Genomic DNA, 21076 nt, shown 5'->3' on the forward strand with positions numbered 1-21076 from the left:
ACCCTGCCACGGGAGCCTTAAGACTAGAGGCCCAAAGATAATGGTGATTAGTGTTCCTGTGATGTCTGGGACATCACAATTTATAAACCCAAATAAATCCCAATCATTCTATCACAGTGAAGGAAAGTGAGTAAAAGGACCTTCTGTGTCAGGGATCGAGGTCTCTGGCCATGCACTCGGAAAGCCAAATTTAAAGCATGCTCTGTGATGGAAAGTTTGGAGGCCCCAGTCCTATTTATCTAGCTGTTGTTGTTTTAAGAAGAAGTCCGACCGCAGCTCAGAACAGACCACTCCAGACCATGCGGTTCCAAGGGAGAGAAAGTTTATTCAAGGGAAAGGGCAAAGGTAGGGAGAGAAGAGAAGTAGAGGCCGGCCATGACAACGTGGAGAGAGAGGAAGGGGGGAGGGGACAGAGAGAGGGTGTAAGAGCGGGAGTAAGAGAGTAAGAGGGCAAGAGAAGAAGAGAGGGAGTAAGAGAGAGAGGAGGGGGCAAGCAGCCCCTTTTATAGTGGATCAGGCTACCTGGCGGTTGCCAGGTAACTGTGGGGAGGAGCATACCTGGCTGTTGCCAGGTAACTGTGGGGAGGAGCATACCTGGCTATTGCCAGGTAACTGGGGATGTGGAGTTTAGATACTAACATTCCACCGTTTTGGTTTAATTAAAAAAAAAATTAGAAAGAGGTGACTGTGAAGTAGGAATAGGGATGTCGTGATATCTGGCTACTTCCTGCTGGCATTGGGGGCGACGTGTCTCTAGGGGAAACACAGAAGAATGGGTATGGGGGTGTTTGTCCGGTCGTAGGAGAATTGGCTGTTTCCTGTTGTCCAGGGTCCATGGAGCCATCTGAGGACAGGTCAGAAGGAGCAGGTCCAGTAGAAGCAGCTGTGTATGTGTCAGGAGATGGAGCATCTAGAGGTTGCTTCTCTGGAGTTGTTCTGGATGTGCCTGGACTTGACAAATTGTAGGGAATAAGATTACGTACATTTGGGGAAAGAAACTTTTTCTAAGATGTACATTTGAAACCCAGAGGGATCCCACCCTTTGGAATAGGTAAGTGGGAAGTTTAGGCAGATATACTTATTCAGATAGCATCTATTTGGTCCATGAAAGGTAAATCTGAGTGGATTTCCTGTAGCTTGTAAGTTTACAAAAGAGATAACAGCATGAGTTAATAACATAAGCAGTCTTTAAGATGAACCTTTGTTGGATCGTATAGTGGCATGTTTTATTAGAGGTAGGCGAGTTTATAGGAACTCAGATATTAGGACAGTGGAGTAGCAAGAAGAGGAAATAAGAAGCATTTAATTGATAGCAACTGAGTTTAGGTAATGAGGTAACAGATAATATCTGTGAAAGCTTAGCTGTCAATGTAGTCAGAAGCCTGAAAGAGTAAACAATAATCTAGCAGTTATATATTATTTTAAAAATGACAGAGTCCACTAGTCAACAGTTCCCATGGTCTCCATAGTTTCTTCGGCAAAGTCAGTTTGGCTTCCAAGCACAGAAGATGTAGGGCTTTTTCTCTGTGGAATGGATACGCGTGACATGAGAAATGACTTACCTTGGTTTAGCCAAGTCATTTGACTCACAGCATCCAGTTTAGTCCACTGCATTTGTTAGTGACAGTATCACCGCATGTAATCCAGGCTGTATCTTCTAGGTGTCCAAGTCTTCTGAAACCATCTTGGGTCAACTGTGACAGGCTTTGGGAGTTCTGTCGGCTACAAACTTAAATATACTTTTAGCAGACTTCTGACAGGATTGAGAGCCATAAGGTTTGGTTGTAACTGAATAGAATTTAATAGCGGTAGTAAAAATCTATTAAGACAGGATAGGAAAGAGGTTTAAGTAGCTTTGGCGGGTTCTGTAGGTAGAGAAAAGCACATTTTAGTATTAGCAAGAAAACATTTGGCTAGGAACAGAATAAGAAAGCTGGCAATAGTGGCATACGATCAAATGGCTGGAAAGTTGGGGCTATGGGCCCGCAGCTGAGGGCAGAGGTCAGGTCCGCTGTGGCGGTAGGGCGGGACTTCCTATTAGCAGCTGGAAGCCACTGCCCAGTGCCTTTAGCAGCTAGGGTCTGCACTCACTTTACAGGAAAGCTGGGGCTATGGGCCCGCAGCTGAGGGCATAGTTGTTGCAGGTTGGGTCGCTGTGGCGGTAGGGTGGGACTTCCTATTAGCAGGTGGAAGTCACTGCCCAGTGCCTTTAGCGGCTAGTCTGCACTCACTTTACAGGTCCCGGGCAGAATGCAAGAAGTAGACGCAGAGCAGAGCTAAGGAACAGAGGGGAAGGGAGCAAGCAGGGTCCTGGACCCGCTGCTTTTCAGGCGAACCGGCTGAGCTAAATGGTCACAACCAGTCGCAAATGACAGAGAAGGCAAAATGGGGAAGAGGCCTGCATCAGCAGGTGGCAGACTGACACTTGGGGGAGACAGGCTAGGGACTAGAGCTTGGGGCCAGTGCTCCTGCGAGAGAGAACAGTCTGTCCAGGCCAGGCCTGGGGTACTCAGCTGCGAGAAACTGTCTCAAGAGGAGAGGGGATGTGTCTCACCCAAGAGGAGTTCTAGAAGGAGGGTCAGGGAAGAAAAGGGTTAGCTCTGAGCTCAAATCTTTCTTGGGACCATGAGGATGGTTACTCTGATCAGTGGCGGATGGCTAAAAAAAACCTGGGGTGGGGAGCAGGCAGAACACATGGAGGGATTAGAGCGAAAGTAGATTGGATATAGGGAATTTTTCCGTTTACCAGACTGCTGTATGTATGTATGAAGACCCTTTTAAATGACTGGGTCTAGTGTGCCATTACGTGGCCATTTTAAACCATTACCTAGAGTATACCGAATCCAGACTTCATTGTAGAGATGTATCAATTTGGAAGGCCTCAAAGTAGGCGTTAATTTTAGAGATCTGAGGTTTTTAAGGAGACAACCCAGTGGGGTGCCTGAGAGTGCGGCCGAAGACAATGTAGCGCCTATTGGGTGACAGGGAGGGCTTACTAAGCTATCGTATCGGCGTCCCGATAGAAAGGTGGTAAGAAATCAGCCAACAGCCTAGGTAACCAGGTCGTCACGAGGTTACCCAGGGGGCTAGCACGAACTCCCGGAGTTCGGCGGGAAGCAATTTACCCTGGTACCAGGCTTTCGACAGCTGCTAGAGCTAATTGGGAGGGAGGGTGTAAATTGCTTTCGAGGGGAGGGAAGTCACCCAGTGGCCAATATCCTAAATAGTGGTTCGGCTAGGAGGCTAGTCATAGGGACCAGGGCAAACAAATGCCAACACTTCACCGCCCAAGGAAGACTGGCCAGGTCTTATTTGGATGGCTAGGGTCCCTCCCAGCCAATTGAAATTTCCTTACCAATAAGCCGGTGTGTGTTTGAAGAAATATGCAGTCTGTTATCAGGAAAGAGGAACCGCAAGGTCTGTGTGTGGGTCTGTCTGGCTGCCTAAGCCACGTGGCAGAGCACCACGTGGTAGGCCGCAGGCGTAGTTAGTCTGCAGCAGCGGTGGAAATTAACGCAGTCGGTGATGGCAGATAGCAGCGATGGAGTCCACGCGGCGTAGAGGCGGTGGCGGCGACGGGTGGCAGGTCCAGTGGGTGCAAGGCTGCGGCGCTGCCAAGCTCGGCCTCGGCCAGAACGGCAGCGGCGGCAGTGGCGGGCCCAAGCCGCGTGGCGTCCGCGGTCCTGCCTGGCCACCGCAGCTAGTGGCTGTGGCGGTTCCCGGACAGCGTGCGCCACCACAACCGGCAGCGGTGGCGCAGCGCGGTCCGCGGCAGGCCACATGTCGTCGGTCCTTTTAAACCGCCCGCCGGTGTCCCCACGCCTGCGCCAGGCCGCCCGGTTACAGCATCCAGCAGCTGCCCCGAAGTTTTCGTATCCGAGTCTCGGCACCATTGTTGTTGTTTTAAGAAGTCCGACCGCAGCTCAGAACAGACCACTCCAGACCATGCGGTTCCAAGGGAGAGAAAGTTTATTCAAGGGAAAGGGCAAAGGTAGGGAGAGAAGAGAAGTAGAGGCCTGCCATGACCACGTGGAGAGAGAGGAAGGGGGGAGGGGACAGAGAGAGGGTGTAAGAGCGGGAGTAAGAGAGTAAGAGGGCAAGAGAAGAAGAGAGGGAGTAAGAGAGAGAGGAGGGGGCAAGCAGCCCCTTTTATAGTGGATCAGGCTACCTGGCGGTTGCCAGGTAACTGTGGGGAGGAGCATACCTGGCTGTTGCCAGGTAACTGTGGGGAGGAGCATACCTGGCTATTGCCAGGTAACTGGGGATGTGGTGGAGTTTAGATACTAACACTAGCTAAGAGACATTGTTTTGTGTATAGGAAGACAGGGAGGCATACAAGATACTAGTCAGTGGAGAAGCAGATGATTAATAAAAGCTGGCCCATGTACATGCTCCGTGATTAGGGGGTGACTAAATTGTCTGGCAGAATGAAACAAAGAAAGAAGCTGCACAAAGATGGAGATGAGAATTACAGCAAGTCTGTGGCCAGGAGATGGGAGGGAAGGAGGAAAGATGGAAGCAAGGAAGGAAGAATAAAGAAAACAAGAAAAAAGAAAGAAAGGAAAGGAGGAATGAAGGAAGGAGGGAAGCAAGCAAGGAAGAATAAAGGCAGCAAGAAAAAAGAAAGGAAGGAGGAAAGAAAGAAGGGAGGAGGGAAACAAGGAAGGAGGAAGGAAGCAATAAAAAAGAAAAGAAAGAAGGAAGAAAAGGAAGGAAGGAAGGAAGGAAGGAAGGAAGGAAGGAAGGAAGGAAGAGGCTTACATTTGGTATGGATTTCTTGTTTTTGCCCTGCCCCTGCTATGGAGCTGCAATGTTTTATTTAGCTTAATGGCCCCCACAGAGGTGATGCTGTTTTCTCACCAGGCCAGTTAGCATTGTAGTTCTGGGCATTGTTCCCAGAAGCATAGCCTCAGGCCTACTTCTCAGGGACAACCCAGGATTCCTTGAAATGTCTCATAGCCTTTAATAAACTTCTTTGCTCTTTTGACAAGCCAGAAGCTATTTTATTGTTTGAGACTAATACTCCTGGCCACATCTTCCTGCTCCCCCTTCCAATATCCAGGTAAACCATTCACAATCTAATCATTCTCTCCGGAAAACTCTAATCCAGCAACAGCTTTTTTTTTGTAGATTCTCCAAATGAGCTCCTTTCCCTCCAAGCTAGGAAAAAGGATGAAACGCACTCTTGCTCCAGAATCCCAGCAGCATTCCTTTCCAACTCAATCTTCTTCCTTAGCCTAAGGCTGGCCTATTAATTGGATGAAATACACTTCGCTGTCGGTGAACATGGTAACATCTTTAGGTGAGTCAAAAGCCACACTCTTCATCTAGCTTTCCAGATAGAAACGTGTCCCAGGACACCAGGGCTTTGTCTGCAATATGTGTGTGTCTTTCCCTCCCTCTCTCCCTTTCTTCTTCTCTCCCTCTCTCTCTGCCTCTCTGCCTCTCTGCCTCTCTGCCCCTCTGCCCCTCTCCCTCTCTCCCTCTCTCCCTCTCTCCCTCTCTCCCTCCCTTCCTCTCTCCCTCCCCCCCCCTTTCTCTCTCATTTTCCACAGCATAGCACTGTGGTCTTTTTAGCAAACCCCTCAAATATGCTGAGAAACCTGCCAGCATCATTTCAAAACTGGACTGAGAACAGAAATCATTCTGTTTCCACATCCAAATTTAGCTAATAGAAAACTCAAGAAAGAGTTATCCAGGGCATGTCTCCCCAGAAGAAGGTCTCAATCTCTCCCTTGGCTCACAAAGTAAGCTAGGCCACTAAGCAATACTGCTGGGAAAGTTCTAGAAGAGGGCTAAGAAGACTCATTGCCTCAGTCGGTAGAGCATGGGAACCTGACTTGGGAACTCCAGTACCCATGGAAGGGCCAGGAACTGCCATACCTGCTTGTAGCCTCAGCAGTATAAGGGAGACGGGACAATTACCAGAGCTTCTGGTATGTGGAACCCTATGGCTGCACTACCAGGACCCCATGAAGAAAGCTCAAGGAGGGCAATCGCTGCAATTGCAAGAGAATTTTGTTGGTCCAATGCATTGGGGCCATTCACTCATGTAGAAGAAGCTGCTATGAACACACTTTGGCGGAAGCTTATATACAGTTTGATCAAGGCAGTGCTTTAGTGATAAACTGGTCAATTGGCATTGGTAGGCTGTGGGAGACCCTCTAATGAGGAGCTATCTGCTGCTAGACAGCTCCATTTGTCTGATAACCCGGTGATTTTTTTGGAACCATGTGCCTTCACCCTTCTTGGGATGGAAGAGATCTTGTGTTTTCTCTTGGGACCATGTGGCCTCACCCTTCTGAGAAGGGAGGGGGTCAGGGGATAATCTTCCACTGACATGAACTTTATATAACATGGACTTTACACTGGACAGTAAAGTATAGACAGTATGGTCTATATTCAGGTCTATTGCCTGAAAAAACAGTGAGCTCTAGATTAGGCAAAAGATCTGTCACAAAAGGGATGAGGCTGTGTGACAGAGGACACTTGGTGTCCTCCTCTGGGCTGTGCATGCATGTGCAAGTGTGTGCACATGTACATACACACACAAAGCAGCTAGAAAAAAGTGTTTCAATACTCATCTTAAAGAAGGACATCAGCATATTTCTTGATGCAATAATTAACAAAAGATTCAGACCCAGTGTGCAGATTCCCAGAATCCTACTTCACTCCCCATCTACCCAAAGCAAAGGGAGTTTCACACCAGCTACAACTTCCAGTTTACCTAATGCTAAGGATCTCATTCTTATGCAAAATTGTTCCTTCTTACCAGATTGGAATGTTTTGCTTTTGCTTGAAATCACCCTTCTTTCCAAGTTTGCATTAAACTAATATGTCACAAAGTTGAATCTGTAGGTGGGATCTTGACTGCCTCGTACAGGAAACTCAGAGGTCTGCCCAGTGCAGCCAACAGCAGGTTAGCCTTGACTCCATGACACATGCTTACCAGTGTTTTGAAGGAAAACCACACAAGTGGCATTCCACAATTTACAAATATTCCTGTTCCAACCTATGTTAAACCATTAAGCATTCAGGCTATTCTATCTGTGGGCCTGGAAACTAATACTTCAGTGGGGTTCAGAGTGGCAGGCCTCCATGTGTACACAGGCCCTTGATTAATAATATAATACCAGGAACTATGTAAATCACCATGTAGATCACCACTGAGATAGCAACTGAGTACCCAGAGGTACTGTGTTCCTCTCATCTTTAATATTCACCCTAGAGACACAATCAAAAAGAGGATGGTTAAGGTGGTAAGACACTTCATTGAATGCATGAAGGAGATATGAGCTTGACTCCCTAACCCAAATATCACTGTCACGTGTGGTTCTACATGTTTGAGATCCCAAAGATGGGAAAGTGAGAGTCAGAAGTCTTCCTGGGCTTGCTGACTGGGCAGTCTAACCTAAACTGGTGAGCTCCAGGTAAATAACAAATACTGTCTCAAAGGAGGTAGATAGTGTTACATACAAGCTCCACACACAAGTTAACCTGCACACACGAAAAACATACAGGTGAATATACACACATACATACATACATACACAGGCATGAAAAAAAGAAGAAAGAAAATTAGGTTAGATGTGAAATTTGAGAAAATTCAGGGTAAAAGGGATGAGCTTTATTCACCACTTCAGGGGGCAGAAGGGAACAGTTTTAATCTGCATCGAGATGGTCAAAATCAAAGATAAATCAAAATCCAGTAATTAACCCAAGGTCAAAGCCAAGAATATCTATTTATTAGTGGCCTCTCTAGCTCTGTGTCCAATTAAGTCCCAGCATTTCCCAAGTCGTTTTCCTCCTGGTCATATGAGTGTTTAATACCTGTCAATGCAATTTTCTTGATTGCTAACGAGGCACGCCTTGTTCATTCCATTAGTCTCTATCATCGCTATATTAAGTCTATCTCCCCAGTGTTTTCTCCCTGGCAACCACTATGAGCCACTGAAGCATCTGTGTTTTCCCTGGGTTTTATCTCTTAGATCGCAGTGACCATTTGGCACTTTTTCTTCTTCCCATGAATCAAACCAATCCAGCACCTTGTAAGCAACCAGGCAAGTGCTTTAAGGCTTGAGTTGAGCTTGACTGTCTTATCGAGCTATCCAATTAAGTCCTGATACCATCACTCCTCCAGTTTACAAGATAATCATCTGATTCCCTTTTGTTAAACTATTCACCCTTTGGCTTTCTGCTCTATTCACTTGGGAACTAGATTATAGTAGCCTGGGCTAAAGCTACAAAGGGGCAGTTGGGCCTTGTTACAAGTTTAATTAATATCCCACAATGCCAGTCCAACTGCAGGCTGCATGCTCTCTCCTACAACAAAGCTGCTCTGTCATGTTGCCTTCAGTAACTTTCTTGATTGATATTCTCCCAGGGGGTTCTAAAAACTCTTCCTACTACACAATTAAACATTAACATGGAATGTGGCTAAGCAATAACAAACTGCAAACTTTTCATTTATGTTTCCATGTTTGATGAAAGACCCTAACGGAGATGTGAAAATGGTGAAATTACCTTCATGGTGACATCATAATACATCAAGGTCTCCACTGTAAAATCTCACCCACCTTACTTGATTTCATCCTTAAAAGAACTCAGAGGACTGTACAGAAACCGTCTTGCCATTGGAAGTACACCATGTTTTCCAAACTGTATCAGTGAAGACCATGCTCACATAACTGTTTCTATCAATTCAAACTTTCCCATATTGTTTTGCTTTAAAAAGCACCTTTAAGTCAGATCTCCATTTGAGCTGAACAACAGCTATAGGCTGGAAAGCATCTTCTCTAAAAGAAACAAAACTCTGGACAAGCACACTGACAATACTGGAAAGTCAGGGATACCACTTCAGGCTCCCTGGGACTAATAGTGGCTTCAAATTCACTCTCAATCCCCAGAAGAGAGAAAGCCAAAATACTGAAAAATGCACACAGGAGCTCATTCTCATCAGTTTAAAACTTCAAAACTAGTCATACATGGGCCCTAGATGAGCATTTAGTCCTGTTCTTCTTCACCAGAGAGCTTACCATGTGCCAGACAGTATATAATGCCAGGAAAACAAAGGCATGAAGAAATTACAGACCAAAAAAAAAAAAAAAAAAAAAAAAAAAGCCCTAAAAATGTAGAACAATTACATATCAAGTCAACATGTGGATTTTTGTGAGCCTTCTGAAAATCATATGCTGCTCCTGCAGCGATCCCAGGGTGAGTTCCCACTCCACTCTCTAGAATTCCACTTTACATGCCTTCTTCTGGCTTCCTTGGGCACAAGGTATGCACTGGCCCATATACATACATGTAGGAAGACATATATATATATATATATATATATATATATATATATATATATATATAAAGCTTTAAAACATATAAGCCAAATTAGCAGATATAAGAATTTTAAGACAGCTGAGAAATGATGATAGGCTGTCCTCACTTCTGGGGGCTGAGCTCTTCTGTGAAAATGGAGGTCAAAGTGGGCTGTCATGTGGTAGAACCCATGAACACAGAAGCCCACAAGCCTGTTTCCTGAACTGTAGGCAGACAGCACAGCACAGCACTCAACCCCACTGAGAGAATAGCCTCCTTGATTTATCATGCTACAGTCAGTGTCCTGATACATGCCAGACACCATGCCAGGCTTCTTCCCTGCTGCCACTTGACTCTTGCTGTGTCTGAAAACTGACCTCTGTGTCCTTTCAACTCTACCCCAGAGAAAAGTGCAGAGACTGGGTAATTCTCATGCACAGGAGACAGGACTGGAGAATGACAAGAAAACTGGCTTCACTGCCCACTCCCTGTCCAGGCCTCTGAGTCTGTGCAGCCCAGGGTAAAGCAGTGAGTTTGTACTGAGAACAAACACAGTCTTCATCAGAGCACTGTACTGTAAGAGACAGGGACCGAAATTTAAAAACCTGCTAATGTTATTGTGTTTTGTTTTGTTATTTTTTCCTCCAGCAGCAAATGGTTTCACTCCAGAATTAACATGCATAGGAAAAGCATGAAACATACCTGCACATACCCACATTACATACCCACACATACATACCCACACTACATACCCACACTACATACCCACACTACATACCTACACATATATACCCACACATACATACCCACACATACATACCTACACATATATACCCACACAGACATACCTGCACATATATACCCACACATACATACCTGAACATATATACCCACATATACATACCATACTACATACCTACACATACATATCCATACATACATACTTGAACATATATACCCACACATACATACCTATACAGGCATAACCATACATGCATACCTACATATACATAACCACACATACATACCCACAGATGCATACTCACACATGCATACCCACACATACATACCCATACTACATACTCACACATATATACCCACACATACATGCTCACACAAACTATTTTTCCTGATTACTGAGAGCATGTGAGACCTGAGACAGGTAAATTCAGAATCTCTACTTTGTTGTTCATACATGTCTCCTAACTTTTCTATGTTCAGCATGAACTAGTGCTGAAATAAGAAAAAAAGCAGTAATTTTATTAGCTTTTAAAAAATGAGAACATGGTAGTATAAACTAAAGACAGCCCAAGGTCTGAGTCCCAAGCACCTTCCTACCTGATAACTTGAAACCAAACACATTCCTTCACCATTTTGTGCCCAAATATTCTCATTTATAAAATGGGGTAGACTGGGTTGAAAATAAGTAGATGTTTTCTGGCATGTGACCAAGAAACAAGACAAACCCGAGAAATTTATTGGAATAAAACTATCACCCCATGTGACCACTTTAATCTAAAGTGTCTAATGGTGTTATGTTAATTAAAAACATTCCAGAAACAAATTCAGGGTGACACAGGAATGCATATGGCTGAACTTCAGCTCTTTTCCTTACAAGTGCTTGTCTTTGAAGGGGCTACTTCACCTCCCCGAGACTCAGTTATGCCACTTACAAAGGAATATAGTAAGAAAACCTACGTTAAGGGGACCTTGTGGCATGTACACAGCACTATTGAATTGTTGGGTCCAAAATGAGCGACTAGTGTTTATACTACAACTACCATCTTCAGCCCTGTGCTTCAGACATATCTGAGATAGGATAGGCAAGAAGAGGTGTCTTTTTAACAATAAACATGTGCTGAGGCATACTTACATAGTGAACTGATTACCACAGACAAGCAAATTGGTCTACATGTCATCTCACCAAGTCACAAAGTGTGTATGTCTATGTGAGTATGTCCGTGTGGGTATGTATATGTGGGTATGTCTGTATGGGTATGTGTATGTGTATATGTATGTGTGGGTATGTGTATATGGTAATATTACACAGTGTCTATTCTTTTGGGGGAAAATATTACAAGTATTTGTGTTTGCCCATGTTCATGTGTGTGCGTACACCTGTGTTTATGTATGTAGCAGCCAGAGAGTCAACCTCAGATCTTTTCCCTGAAGAGCTGCCCGACTTTTTTTTCTGAGGCAAGTCTGAGAATCTCACCCATGTAACCATGCTAACTGGCCAGCAAGCCACAGAAACCAGCCTCCTACCCCCATCTCTGTCTCCTTAGTATGGGTACAAGCACCCACCACCACATCTGGCTGTTTACACAGGTACCAAGGATTGAACTTAGGGCCTTAGAATTGTGCAGCAAGTGCTTCACTTACTACCTGTGCCAGCCCCTGACCCATAACCTCTATCCTTTAACCAAACTCCCAGCATGTGGTATTCTTACTCATGCTGAAAGCCACCTTTTAGACTCATTATCCTGCATGACCACAACTTTGCCCCTTTTGACCCATATTCTCTGACTTCCCCCTTTTCACATCATGGCCTCCTAGATGTATCTGACTCTCACTTTTTAGATCTTACATTTCTCTTTTTACAACCAGCATACGTAATGTCCTCTAGGGTTGCCCACCTTGCTGCTATATTGTATTTCATCATGCGTACCTATCACAATTTCTTTTATCTGACAATGGATATTTAGGTTGTTGTCATGCCCTGAATATTAAGAATAATGGTGCAAAGAGCACGCGCGACACTGACTTCATTCTGGTGTTGTGGTGATTTGAATGTGATTGGCTCCCATAGGCCCGTAGGGTGTGACACTACAAAGAGGCATGGCATTGTTGGAGTAGGCGTGCCCTTGCTGGAGAAAGTGTGTCACTGTGGAGGGTCTCATATGGGCTTTGAGGTCTCATACGCTCAAGCTCTGCACAATGTGGAACATAGTCTCTTTCTGCTACCTGTGAGTCAAGATGTTGAACTGTCAGCTCTTTCTCCAGCACTATGCCTGCCTGCCACCATGTTCCACCATGGCAATAATGGACCAAACCTCCAAAACTGTAAGGAATCCCCAAATAAATGTTTTCCTTCATAAGAGTTACTGTGGTCATGGTGTCGCTTCACAGCAATAGAAACCCTAAATAAGACGTGTATATACCCAGAGATAGGACTGATAGATAATATAGCAGTTCTGAGTTTTATTTTTTCAGGAATCTCTATACTATTTGAATTTGATATTTCCCAAGAAGTTTCATATATTTGAACATCTGGTACCAGTTGGTGGCCCTGTTTGGGGAAGATGTTAAATTTTTGGAGGTGGGGCTGCCTGGCAGAACTGGGTTCTTAGGATGGTCCCCGGGGCTTGAGTGTGCTTCTGGAGCTGCTCTCTGCCTGCTGAATAGAAAATGTCAGACAGCACGTTGACAAGTCTTCTCTGCCATCACAGGTGGAAATTATTAAAGCCAACAGTCAAAATCAGCCTATCCTCTCTTGTGATGCTTCAGCCAGACATTTTACCACAGTGGTCCAACCGGTAGTAAGTGCATTTTTTGTTTTTTTTTTTTTTTTTTTTTTTTTTTTGACCAGGGCTGTATCCCCTGACTTCACAGAAATGGTACTCAGTAAGCCTCTTCCCTCCACATCCCTTTCAGCTTTCCTTTCTACTTCTGATGACAAGGCACTGCAACAGTATGTGGCATGACCTTTCTTGTGATTTCTTCTGGCTACTGATGTTGACATCTCCTGGGTTTTAGAGATGTCTGATCGGCATTCGTTTCTCATCAGATCACCTATACTTTAGAGATTAGTTGTGGAAACTACTTCTTCTCTTGTTGATCATTTCCTTTTTTTTTTGTTTTTCTTTTTTAAGTTTGCAACATAATATTGTTTTTTTGCTATTGTCACTGAGTTTGGTGTATAAATGTTCCCAAATCAGTACCAAGACCAAGGCCAATAAGATTTGTGCACCTATTTGACCTTTGTAGCACTTAAGTCTTACACAGACTATCACAATGTAGGGATTCAATATGTAACTATGGAATGAGATATGACTGAATGAATGAGTGAATGAATGAGCTGATTTTTCTACTCCATCAAGAGCAACAACAACACCTTTTAAAAACATATTCATTTTTATTTTTGTCTTTATTAATGTATATGTACATCACATGCATGTGAGTACCCTTGGGAACAGAAGTGGGTGTAAGATGCTTTAGAGCTGACCGATGTGGGTGCTGGAAACCCAACTCAGGTCCTCTGAAAGATCAATAAGTGCTCTTTACCATGTAGCCATCTCTCAAAGATGAAACATCAGGTAATTAAATTCGACACAGTTAATTTGAAACCAATTTATTTCACCAGCTTCACTTAGTTTATCCTCCAGTAGTAGAAAAATCTAGAGTGTCACTGCTTAGAATGTTACCTGGTTTTTCAGCTTTCCATTTTCCAGGGAGGCTGCCATCTCCTTTATAAGCCCAGGGAGAACCAGAAAGTATCTTTTCTCCCTGAGATCCTGACGATCATCATTAAAGAAGCCAGTAGAAAACAAGACAGGAGAGAGGCAAGAGGCAGACAAGACAGAAGAGAAAAAGGACAGGCTGGAGATGAGGCGGGCCTGGCATCCTGGAGATACATCTCATTCTCACTGCATATAAACAGGTTTGTCAGCATCTCCAGCTACAATTCTGAACCAAACGACAGAGAGCTGGATTTTCTTTCTTTTAAAAAACATTTTTTTTTTTTTTATAGATTCTTTGTGAGTTTCACATCATGTATCCTAGTCTCATTTTCCTGTCCCTCCCTTCAGATCTACCCTGTGCCTTGGCTATTGCTCCTCAAAATAAAATAAATAAATAAGTAAATAAATAAAGGAACCAAAACTAAATATAGAAAACACCTCGTCATGGAAGCTATAGCATGTCACAGTGTATCCCACAGTATACCATTCTGTCCTCCCATCTTTACTTGTAAATCTTCTTTGCAATGAGCCAATTGGTCTGGTTCGAGGCCCCTGGCTTCTGCAACACCATCAATACTGGATCTTCACCAGAACTTCTCTCAGATACCCTGTTGTCCTGTGTGATGGAGATTCTCGAGCTTTGGATCTACAGGACCAGCCCTTTCATGTGCTCTAGAGCCTGTAGATGAGGTAGATTTTAGTAGGTTCAACTCAAAGCCCTGGACCTGGGCCTGGTGATAGCTAGTGACCCTTGTAGGTAAAAGCGTGTCACAGGTATAAAGAAAAATGCTTTTATAAAATTTGAAAATACATTTTTATTTAAATATCATTGACTAAAAGAGAAAACTCACAAAACGCGAAGGAGTCTAATAGATATTTCCAGTTTTTATTGTTGCTGCTTTGTGATTTTTGTTTTCTTTTGTCTTTGCCTTTTGTTCTGTTTGTTTTATTTTCTTTTGCTTTGTTTTGTTTTAGTGAAGACAGTATTCCCAACCTACTGTTCAGAGAAGTTCTTCTGGATCCTCAGTCAGAGTAGAGTACTTTGCTATAGGCTTCACTAGAAGGTTCCATGGTCATAATTAGTAAACTCTTTGGACAACTAATTGTCTGTATCTGTGCGCAAAAGTTTGATGTGGGTTGGAGCCCCATCAGGTTCTGGCATCAACCCTACTCATATAATCCTTGTGTGAAGAGACAAACAAATAAATATATACACATGCATTGTTGATCTCCGTTATTTATAGATTTGGGAGTCAAGAAATTTCCAATTCCCCAATTTGTAATCTATTTGTAACCCCAGAATCAATACTCTTAATACCTTTTCAGGGGTTTGCTAACATTCCTAGAGATGAAGTTGTCATGAGACACACATGTTCCAAAGAAGGAAGGACAACCAGACAGGTCCCTAGACTCTCCTTCAGTCTTGTCCTATGGACAAGGATCCATTTGCATTCTTCTAGGTGCTATCTTTTTACCTTTTTGTGCTTTTGGATGACTGGGTTATTTCAAATGCCCCCTATGTGCATGACTGAAGTGATAGCTAGTGCCCTTACTGCAGGAAGCCTGTGATTGACAGCTCCATTCAGTCATGAGTTCAACACCATTGGTATTAATGAAACAAGCATAGGTTAAATAAGATGTCTTCAAACAAAAATGAATATGAAACAAGGTTATTTATTTATCAGTTAGCAAAACTGTTTGGCCAAAGGCTCCTGGAAACCTAAGTCTGTACCGCTTATGAAAGCTGTGATGCACTATTCACTAACTCAGTGGCTGTGACAACTTTATGGACTATAATTACCAGGAAAAAATGAGAATTGGCTATGTTTACATTTTTTTGTTATATATTTGATAATTTTCTGAGCTGGAGATATAGCTCAGTGGTAGAATGCTAGCCACACCAATAGAGGCTCTGACTTTAATCCCTAACACTAAACATGAACGAACAAACAAACAAAAATCTCTTTCAGAGTGACATAGGTGCTAAACAGAGGAGGTACATGGATCATAGTACCCTAGCTCTCTAGGCTCAGGGTGGAGGAGGGGCATATTATGCTCTAAATGAATACTCCCTCAGAAGAGCACCATTGAATGTGGAGCAATTTATACAAATTCACAATGCATATTTACATTTTGTCTCTGAGCATCTATGATTTCCTATCCATCACCTTAGGTTAGAAGTCTAACAGAAGCCTGGGTGTGATGGTCTGTGCCTTTCATCCCTGTACTTAGGAGTCAGAGACAAATGGATCTCAGTGAGTTCCCAGCCAGCCTGATCTGTAAGAGTTCCAGGCCAGCTAGGGTTACAGAATAAGTCTCTGTTTTTAAACAAATAAATAAATCCAAAGCCTGACAGATATTTCTGTTTCAAAGGAGAAGGTTGGATGAAAGCACAAATGTAGTGTACTGTGTGTATTTGTGTTTGTATGTGTGCATGTGTGTGTTTGTGCACATGCACATATGTGTACATACACAGAAACCTTAATTTGCTTCAAATCTTCCACATACATCAAATTTTTGATTCTTTGCATTATCCCCATGATAACAAGAGCTAGACAGACAATCCCAATGTTCAGGTATTCCCTGATGAAAGAGAACTTATGAATCACTAGCTACAGTGGTTTCTTAAGATTAACGAAACAAAGAGAGCAGAGAGCAAAGTGAATTATATGTACACCTGACTGTGGATGTTAATCCACCCATCTGTCATCTTGAGATACTATGTGTTCTATAGCAGACATAGAATAATACAAGCTAAGACTTCTCTGACATCAAAGTTCTTCAGAGAAAGTCACCAAGAACCACTATTTCTGCTCAGATAATACATTGTATTGCTTAGAGAAGTTTCCAGTAAGATTCACTGGGTAAAGATAAAGCTAAAGTGATACTATGAGGAACAGAAATCTTGCCTGCGGATGGCCCCATGCACACTGGGAGAGTATGCAAAACAATTACCTTGTTAATAATTCAGTATTGGCTGAAAACTGTACAATTGTGAATGATTTATGGAGACTCAAGCTGACGCATGTTGTACCACAGGTAGATGTGGGGTCACTGAGAAACCACTTGAGAGTTTTCCCACAAGAATAAAGGCAAAAAGGTCACTTGCAGTAAAAGATCTTTTGGATTAGTCTTCTAAATCAATGCGTGAATTAAAGACAATTTACATATAAATAGGCTAATATTCTGGCTTTGAAATTAAATGGATTTTTAAAAGATGTAAGTAACTGCAGAAAAGGTCAGTTAAGCAGTAAGTACACATAATGTGATTTTTGAAAACTGCTTGTCTTGTTGGTTTATTAATATTTCGTATTCATGTCAGTGTCGTTCCAAAATTGTGTGCATAATTAGTGATGCGCCAAAGTCAAAGACAGGCCACCAAAGTGAGAAACACGAATCTCACAAAGCTGTGAAGGAAGGAAAGACAAGCGGAGAGTCTCAACCAGAAATAGACAAAATTAACCTTTGCCCACATATTAATACACATTAGATTCAAATATATCACAACAAATTCCAAATACACATAGATGACTCCAATAAAATGTACCTTGACATTTAGCCTTGCTAATCAATTTACAGTTCTTTCTAAACTGAAAAGCTTCAGGCAATCGGCTGCAGGCATGTGACGGCCCCTCTTCGTATCCTGCAGTCTTCATCCCACAGTGTCTTCCTAGAGATTGTGCTGATGGTGATGAAGGGTACGGTGGGATTTCCCAAGTGCCTACCTTACCTCCTGATGCTGTGCATTAGTGGACCCTAAAAAGAGCCTACCCATGGCATGAAAGCAAGGAATGCAGGATGGGTTTAGAGACTCATGACATTCCATTGCAGGCATTCATGTACATATGCATGGAGGTAGAAGTCTGACAGACATATGGAATCTTCTTTTATTGGTCTACACTTCATTCACTGAGGCAGGTGTCTTGACTGAACCTAGAGCTTGTCTATAACTAGCCTAGTTAGTCAGCTTGTTCTAGGGATCCCATATGTCTTCTTTCCAAGCATAGGCATTATAGCTGGGTTATTACACACTGGCATTTAAGTAAGGTCTGACCCCAGCCCTCATGAATTTATGACAAGTGCTTATTCTAGCTGATTTACCACCTCTTGGTTTGGAGGCATTTGGGGTAACAGAACAGGGAAGATGAGGAGTAACAAAAAGGAGCAATGCTGTTAAAGGGGTCCCCCTGTCTTCTCCCTCTGCTTTAAACACAGCAACTCCCCTTTTTATCTCTGAGCTCACAATTTTTACAAAGGGAAACCCATTAAGCAGGGAACCCTCAGCTAAAGAAATATCAAATAAAAAGCAGGCAGACCGGTGCACCAATGCTCCTTGCAATAACCCCACGTGGTAATTTCAAGAATTATTGGACAACAAAGAAATGTTAACCCAAACTCCCCATTTTACTGTTTCTACAGCCTGGTATTAGGCTACATAAGTGCTTTTTAAACCTGGAAAAAGAGCAACTAGGAAGTGCTGTGCAATGAATCACCTAGCACCCCAGTAGAATACATGACAGGCTTTGGACACCATGTGAAAAGTTCTAGATCTCAAAAATCTTCGAAACTTCCAGGACATGGGAAACCAACAATCATGTCAAAATGTAAAAGCAATGTGTCCAAATCACCCAGAACATTGCCTGAACTAAAAAACAGATTTGAGATTTGTCTAATACCAATAGACCGTCAACACTGGATAATGTGAGGACTAGGGCTAAGAATAACCAGTCCTAGTGATTCATTTTTAAAAGGCTGAATGAATCTGGGCAAGTAGTACATGCCTTTAATTCTAGCACACTGGAGGCAGTGGTAGGTGGATCTGTGTGAGTTCAAGGCCAGATAGGTCTACAAATTGAATTCTAGGAAAGCCAGGGCCATTACCCACAGAAACCCTGTCTCGAAATAAATAAATAAATAAATAAATAAATAGGAGGGAGGGAGGGAGGGAGGGAGCAAGGGAGGGAGGGAGGAAGGAAGGAAGGAAAGAAGGAAAGAAGGAAAGAAGGAAGAAAGGAAGGAAAGAAGGAAGGGAGAAAGAAAGGAAGACTGATGATGCCTGACAATCAGCTACTGGCTACACCTTGTAAACAGGTTACAAGTGCACCACAAAGCATTCTAGGTCCTATGTTGTCATCTTTAACTGCATATACTCCTCTCTCAGTGGCTGTTCCGCTCTCAGGTTGATTCAGGTTGATGTGCTGATTGGTTTGTTAGTGCTTACTGTGCAAGCACGAGACCTGGGTCTGAACTACAGACTTCATACAAAAAGTTGGCACAGTGGGGAGCATTTGTAACTCCAGTACTGGGGAATGAGATATAGGCTGTTCTTTGGGGTTTGCTGGTCATCCAGCTCAGTGTGATCAATGACTGTTCCCAGACCTGGGAAAGACCCTCTCTCAAAACCAACATTCAGGTTGGAGAAATGGTTCAGTGGTTAGATCACTTGCTGCTCTTTCTGAGGAACTGGGTTCAGCTCTCAGCACCCTTGATGTGGTTAACCATTTGTAACTCCAGTTTCAGGGAAGCCAATGCTCTGTTCTGGCAAACCTGGATATCAGGCATATGTGTGGTACACTTCCATAGTGAGGCAAAACACTCAAAAGCCAAACAAACAGAAAATACTCAAGTTGGATGGTTCCCTAGGAACAGCACTGAGGTCCACTTTTAGCCTCCATGGTCAGTCAGCATGCACATACATGCAATCTCCCTGGCCCAAACGCATACGAACAAAATTGAAGCTCAAGAGCCACCAAGTAGTTAATTCCCAAGATCTTGCAGATGTCACATTGCTCCCAAACATGGACTCACCTGACTAGATCCAGTGACTTTTCTATGAGTTGCTGGAAGTCACTCCTTGGTGGCTTGAATGACAGCCACCTGCAGGCTCAGGCATTTGAACACTCGATTCCTAGCGGGTGAAGTTATTTGGGGAGGTTGTGTGACCTGTCTAGTGGAAAGGCATCAGTGGGGTGAGCTTTGAGAGATCACAGCCTGGCCCCTTCCCCAGTTCACTTTCTACTCTTGGCTTTTTGATTGCTCTCAGCTTCTTGCTCTGACCACTTGCTTCCATTCCTGCCATTAGGACCCACCCCCACCCCCTGGTCAGGGTTGGTAAGCCAAAAGCATTCTTCCACGTGTAAATTACTTTTGACCATGGTGTTTTATCAAAGCAACTGAAAAGTCAGGTGTACACACCCTGATCGCAGAGTCACCAGGCTCCAGGCTGGACTGTCCCACCAACCAAGCACTACGGAACAGAGAAATCACTTTTCTGTTTACTCCTGGACTAGGACAATTTTTTTTTTTTTAAGTCTGGAAGTGTGCTGTGCTATAAATTACCCTGTTTGTGGGGGTGAGAATAAATATCTATGTATATAAGTGTGCATGCACATGCATTCTCTAGCATACAATATGTTACAGTTAGAATCGTGCTGTCAAGAGCCACTCCAATCTAGACATTTATGACTCTAAATGTAGGCATACATTTAGGTTAGACAGTAGGGTTAGAAATGCTTTGAATATTATGAGAACAAACAAACTACCACAGGAGCATAAACATTTACAAAGGAACCGTGCTCATTCACACTGGTGACCCACAGACCTGTTGCAGATGAGTGACTGAGATGGCAAACATGATTAAAAATGCAAAGAAACTACACCCAAATGACAGGCTCTATTTGACAATGAACTCTGGGCTCAGAGGCACTGCTGCAATCTACAAGCAAAGTGTTTTTTTTCATAATTCACTTGTCCGCAGAGGCCCCTCTGCTGAGGAATCATAATACAGGTCCCTCTTAAAGCAGGCTGAATTTTTTCCAGCCATTAGTGATTCTATCTTGAGACTCCTTCAACAAAACAATCTCTCTCTCTCTCTCTCTCTCTCTCTCTCTCTGTGACAATTGGTGGTTTGTGCTTTACAAAGATGAGCTTCAGAAGGTGTTAAGAACTTGCATAATACATTAGCTATAAGTAGCTGAATAATGAACTCCAAGTACGTACAGGAAAATGAAGGGCTGGCAGCAGTGGCCAGGCTGCAGTCCTTCTACTGAAACTAGAAAGCACGAAATACAGTTGGGCATTTAAAAAGGGAGAGGACTTTTAATGACTGTAAGGATGGCCAGCATTCTTGCTCCCGATGCCACATTCTGAGATGGTTCCACTGGGCTCTCTTTCCCACAGCCCACACTCATATATACTGAGACATTGCTTTTCAGAGGCCGGGAACAGGACTGAGTAGAGTCCTAGCCTAATGTACATGAAGCGCTGGGTTCTGTCCACAGTCTAACAAGATAATACAATAA

General features: G+C 43.4%; 2 protein-coding genes across 6 annotated transcripts in view; both read right to left on the reverse strand.

The window, feature by feature from the left end:
* Fhit (fragile histidine triad diadenosine triphosphatase) overlaps positions 1–21076 on the reverse strand; it is a 1459653-nt gene that overhangs the window by 1027997 nt on the left and 410580 nt on the right. The window lies entirely within an intron of this gene.
* Positions 306–5438, reverse strand: LOC143441778 (uncharacterized). The gene is made up of 2 exons (XM_076931541.1): positions 1563–5438; positions 306–946 (listed from the first exon to the last, which is right to left on the reverse strand). The coding sequence occupies exon 1, from the start codon at positions 3891–3893 to the stop codon at positions 3444–3446; it is 450 nt and encodes a 149-aa protein (XP_076787656.1). The 5' UTR covers positions 3894–5438; the 3' UTR covers positions 306–946; positions 1563–3443.

The sequence above is a fragment of the Arvicanthis niloticus genome, chromosome 3, assembly GCF_011762505.2.
Source record: "Arvicanthis niloticus isolate mArvNil1 chromosome 3, mArvNil1.pat.X, whole genome shotgun sequence".
In the NCBI taxonomy this organism is placed as follows: domain Eukaryota; kingdom Metazoa; phylum Chordata; class Mammalia; order Rodentia; family Muridae; genus Arvicanthis; species Arvicanthis niloticus.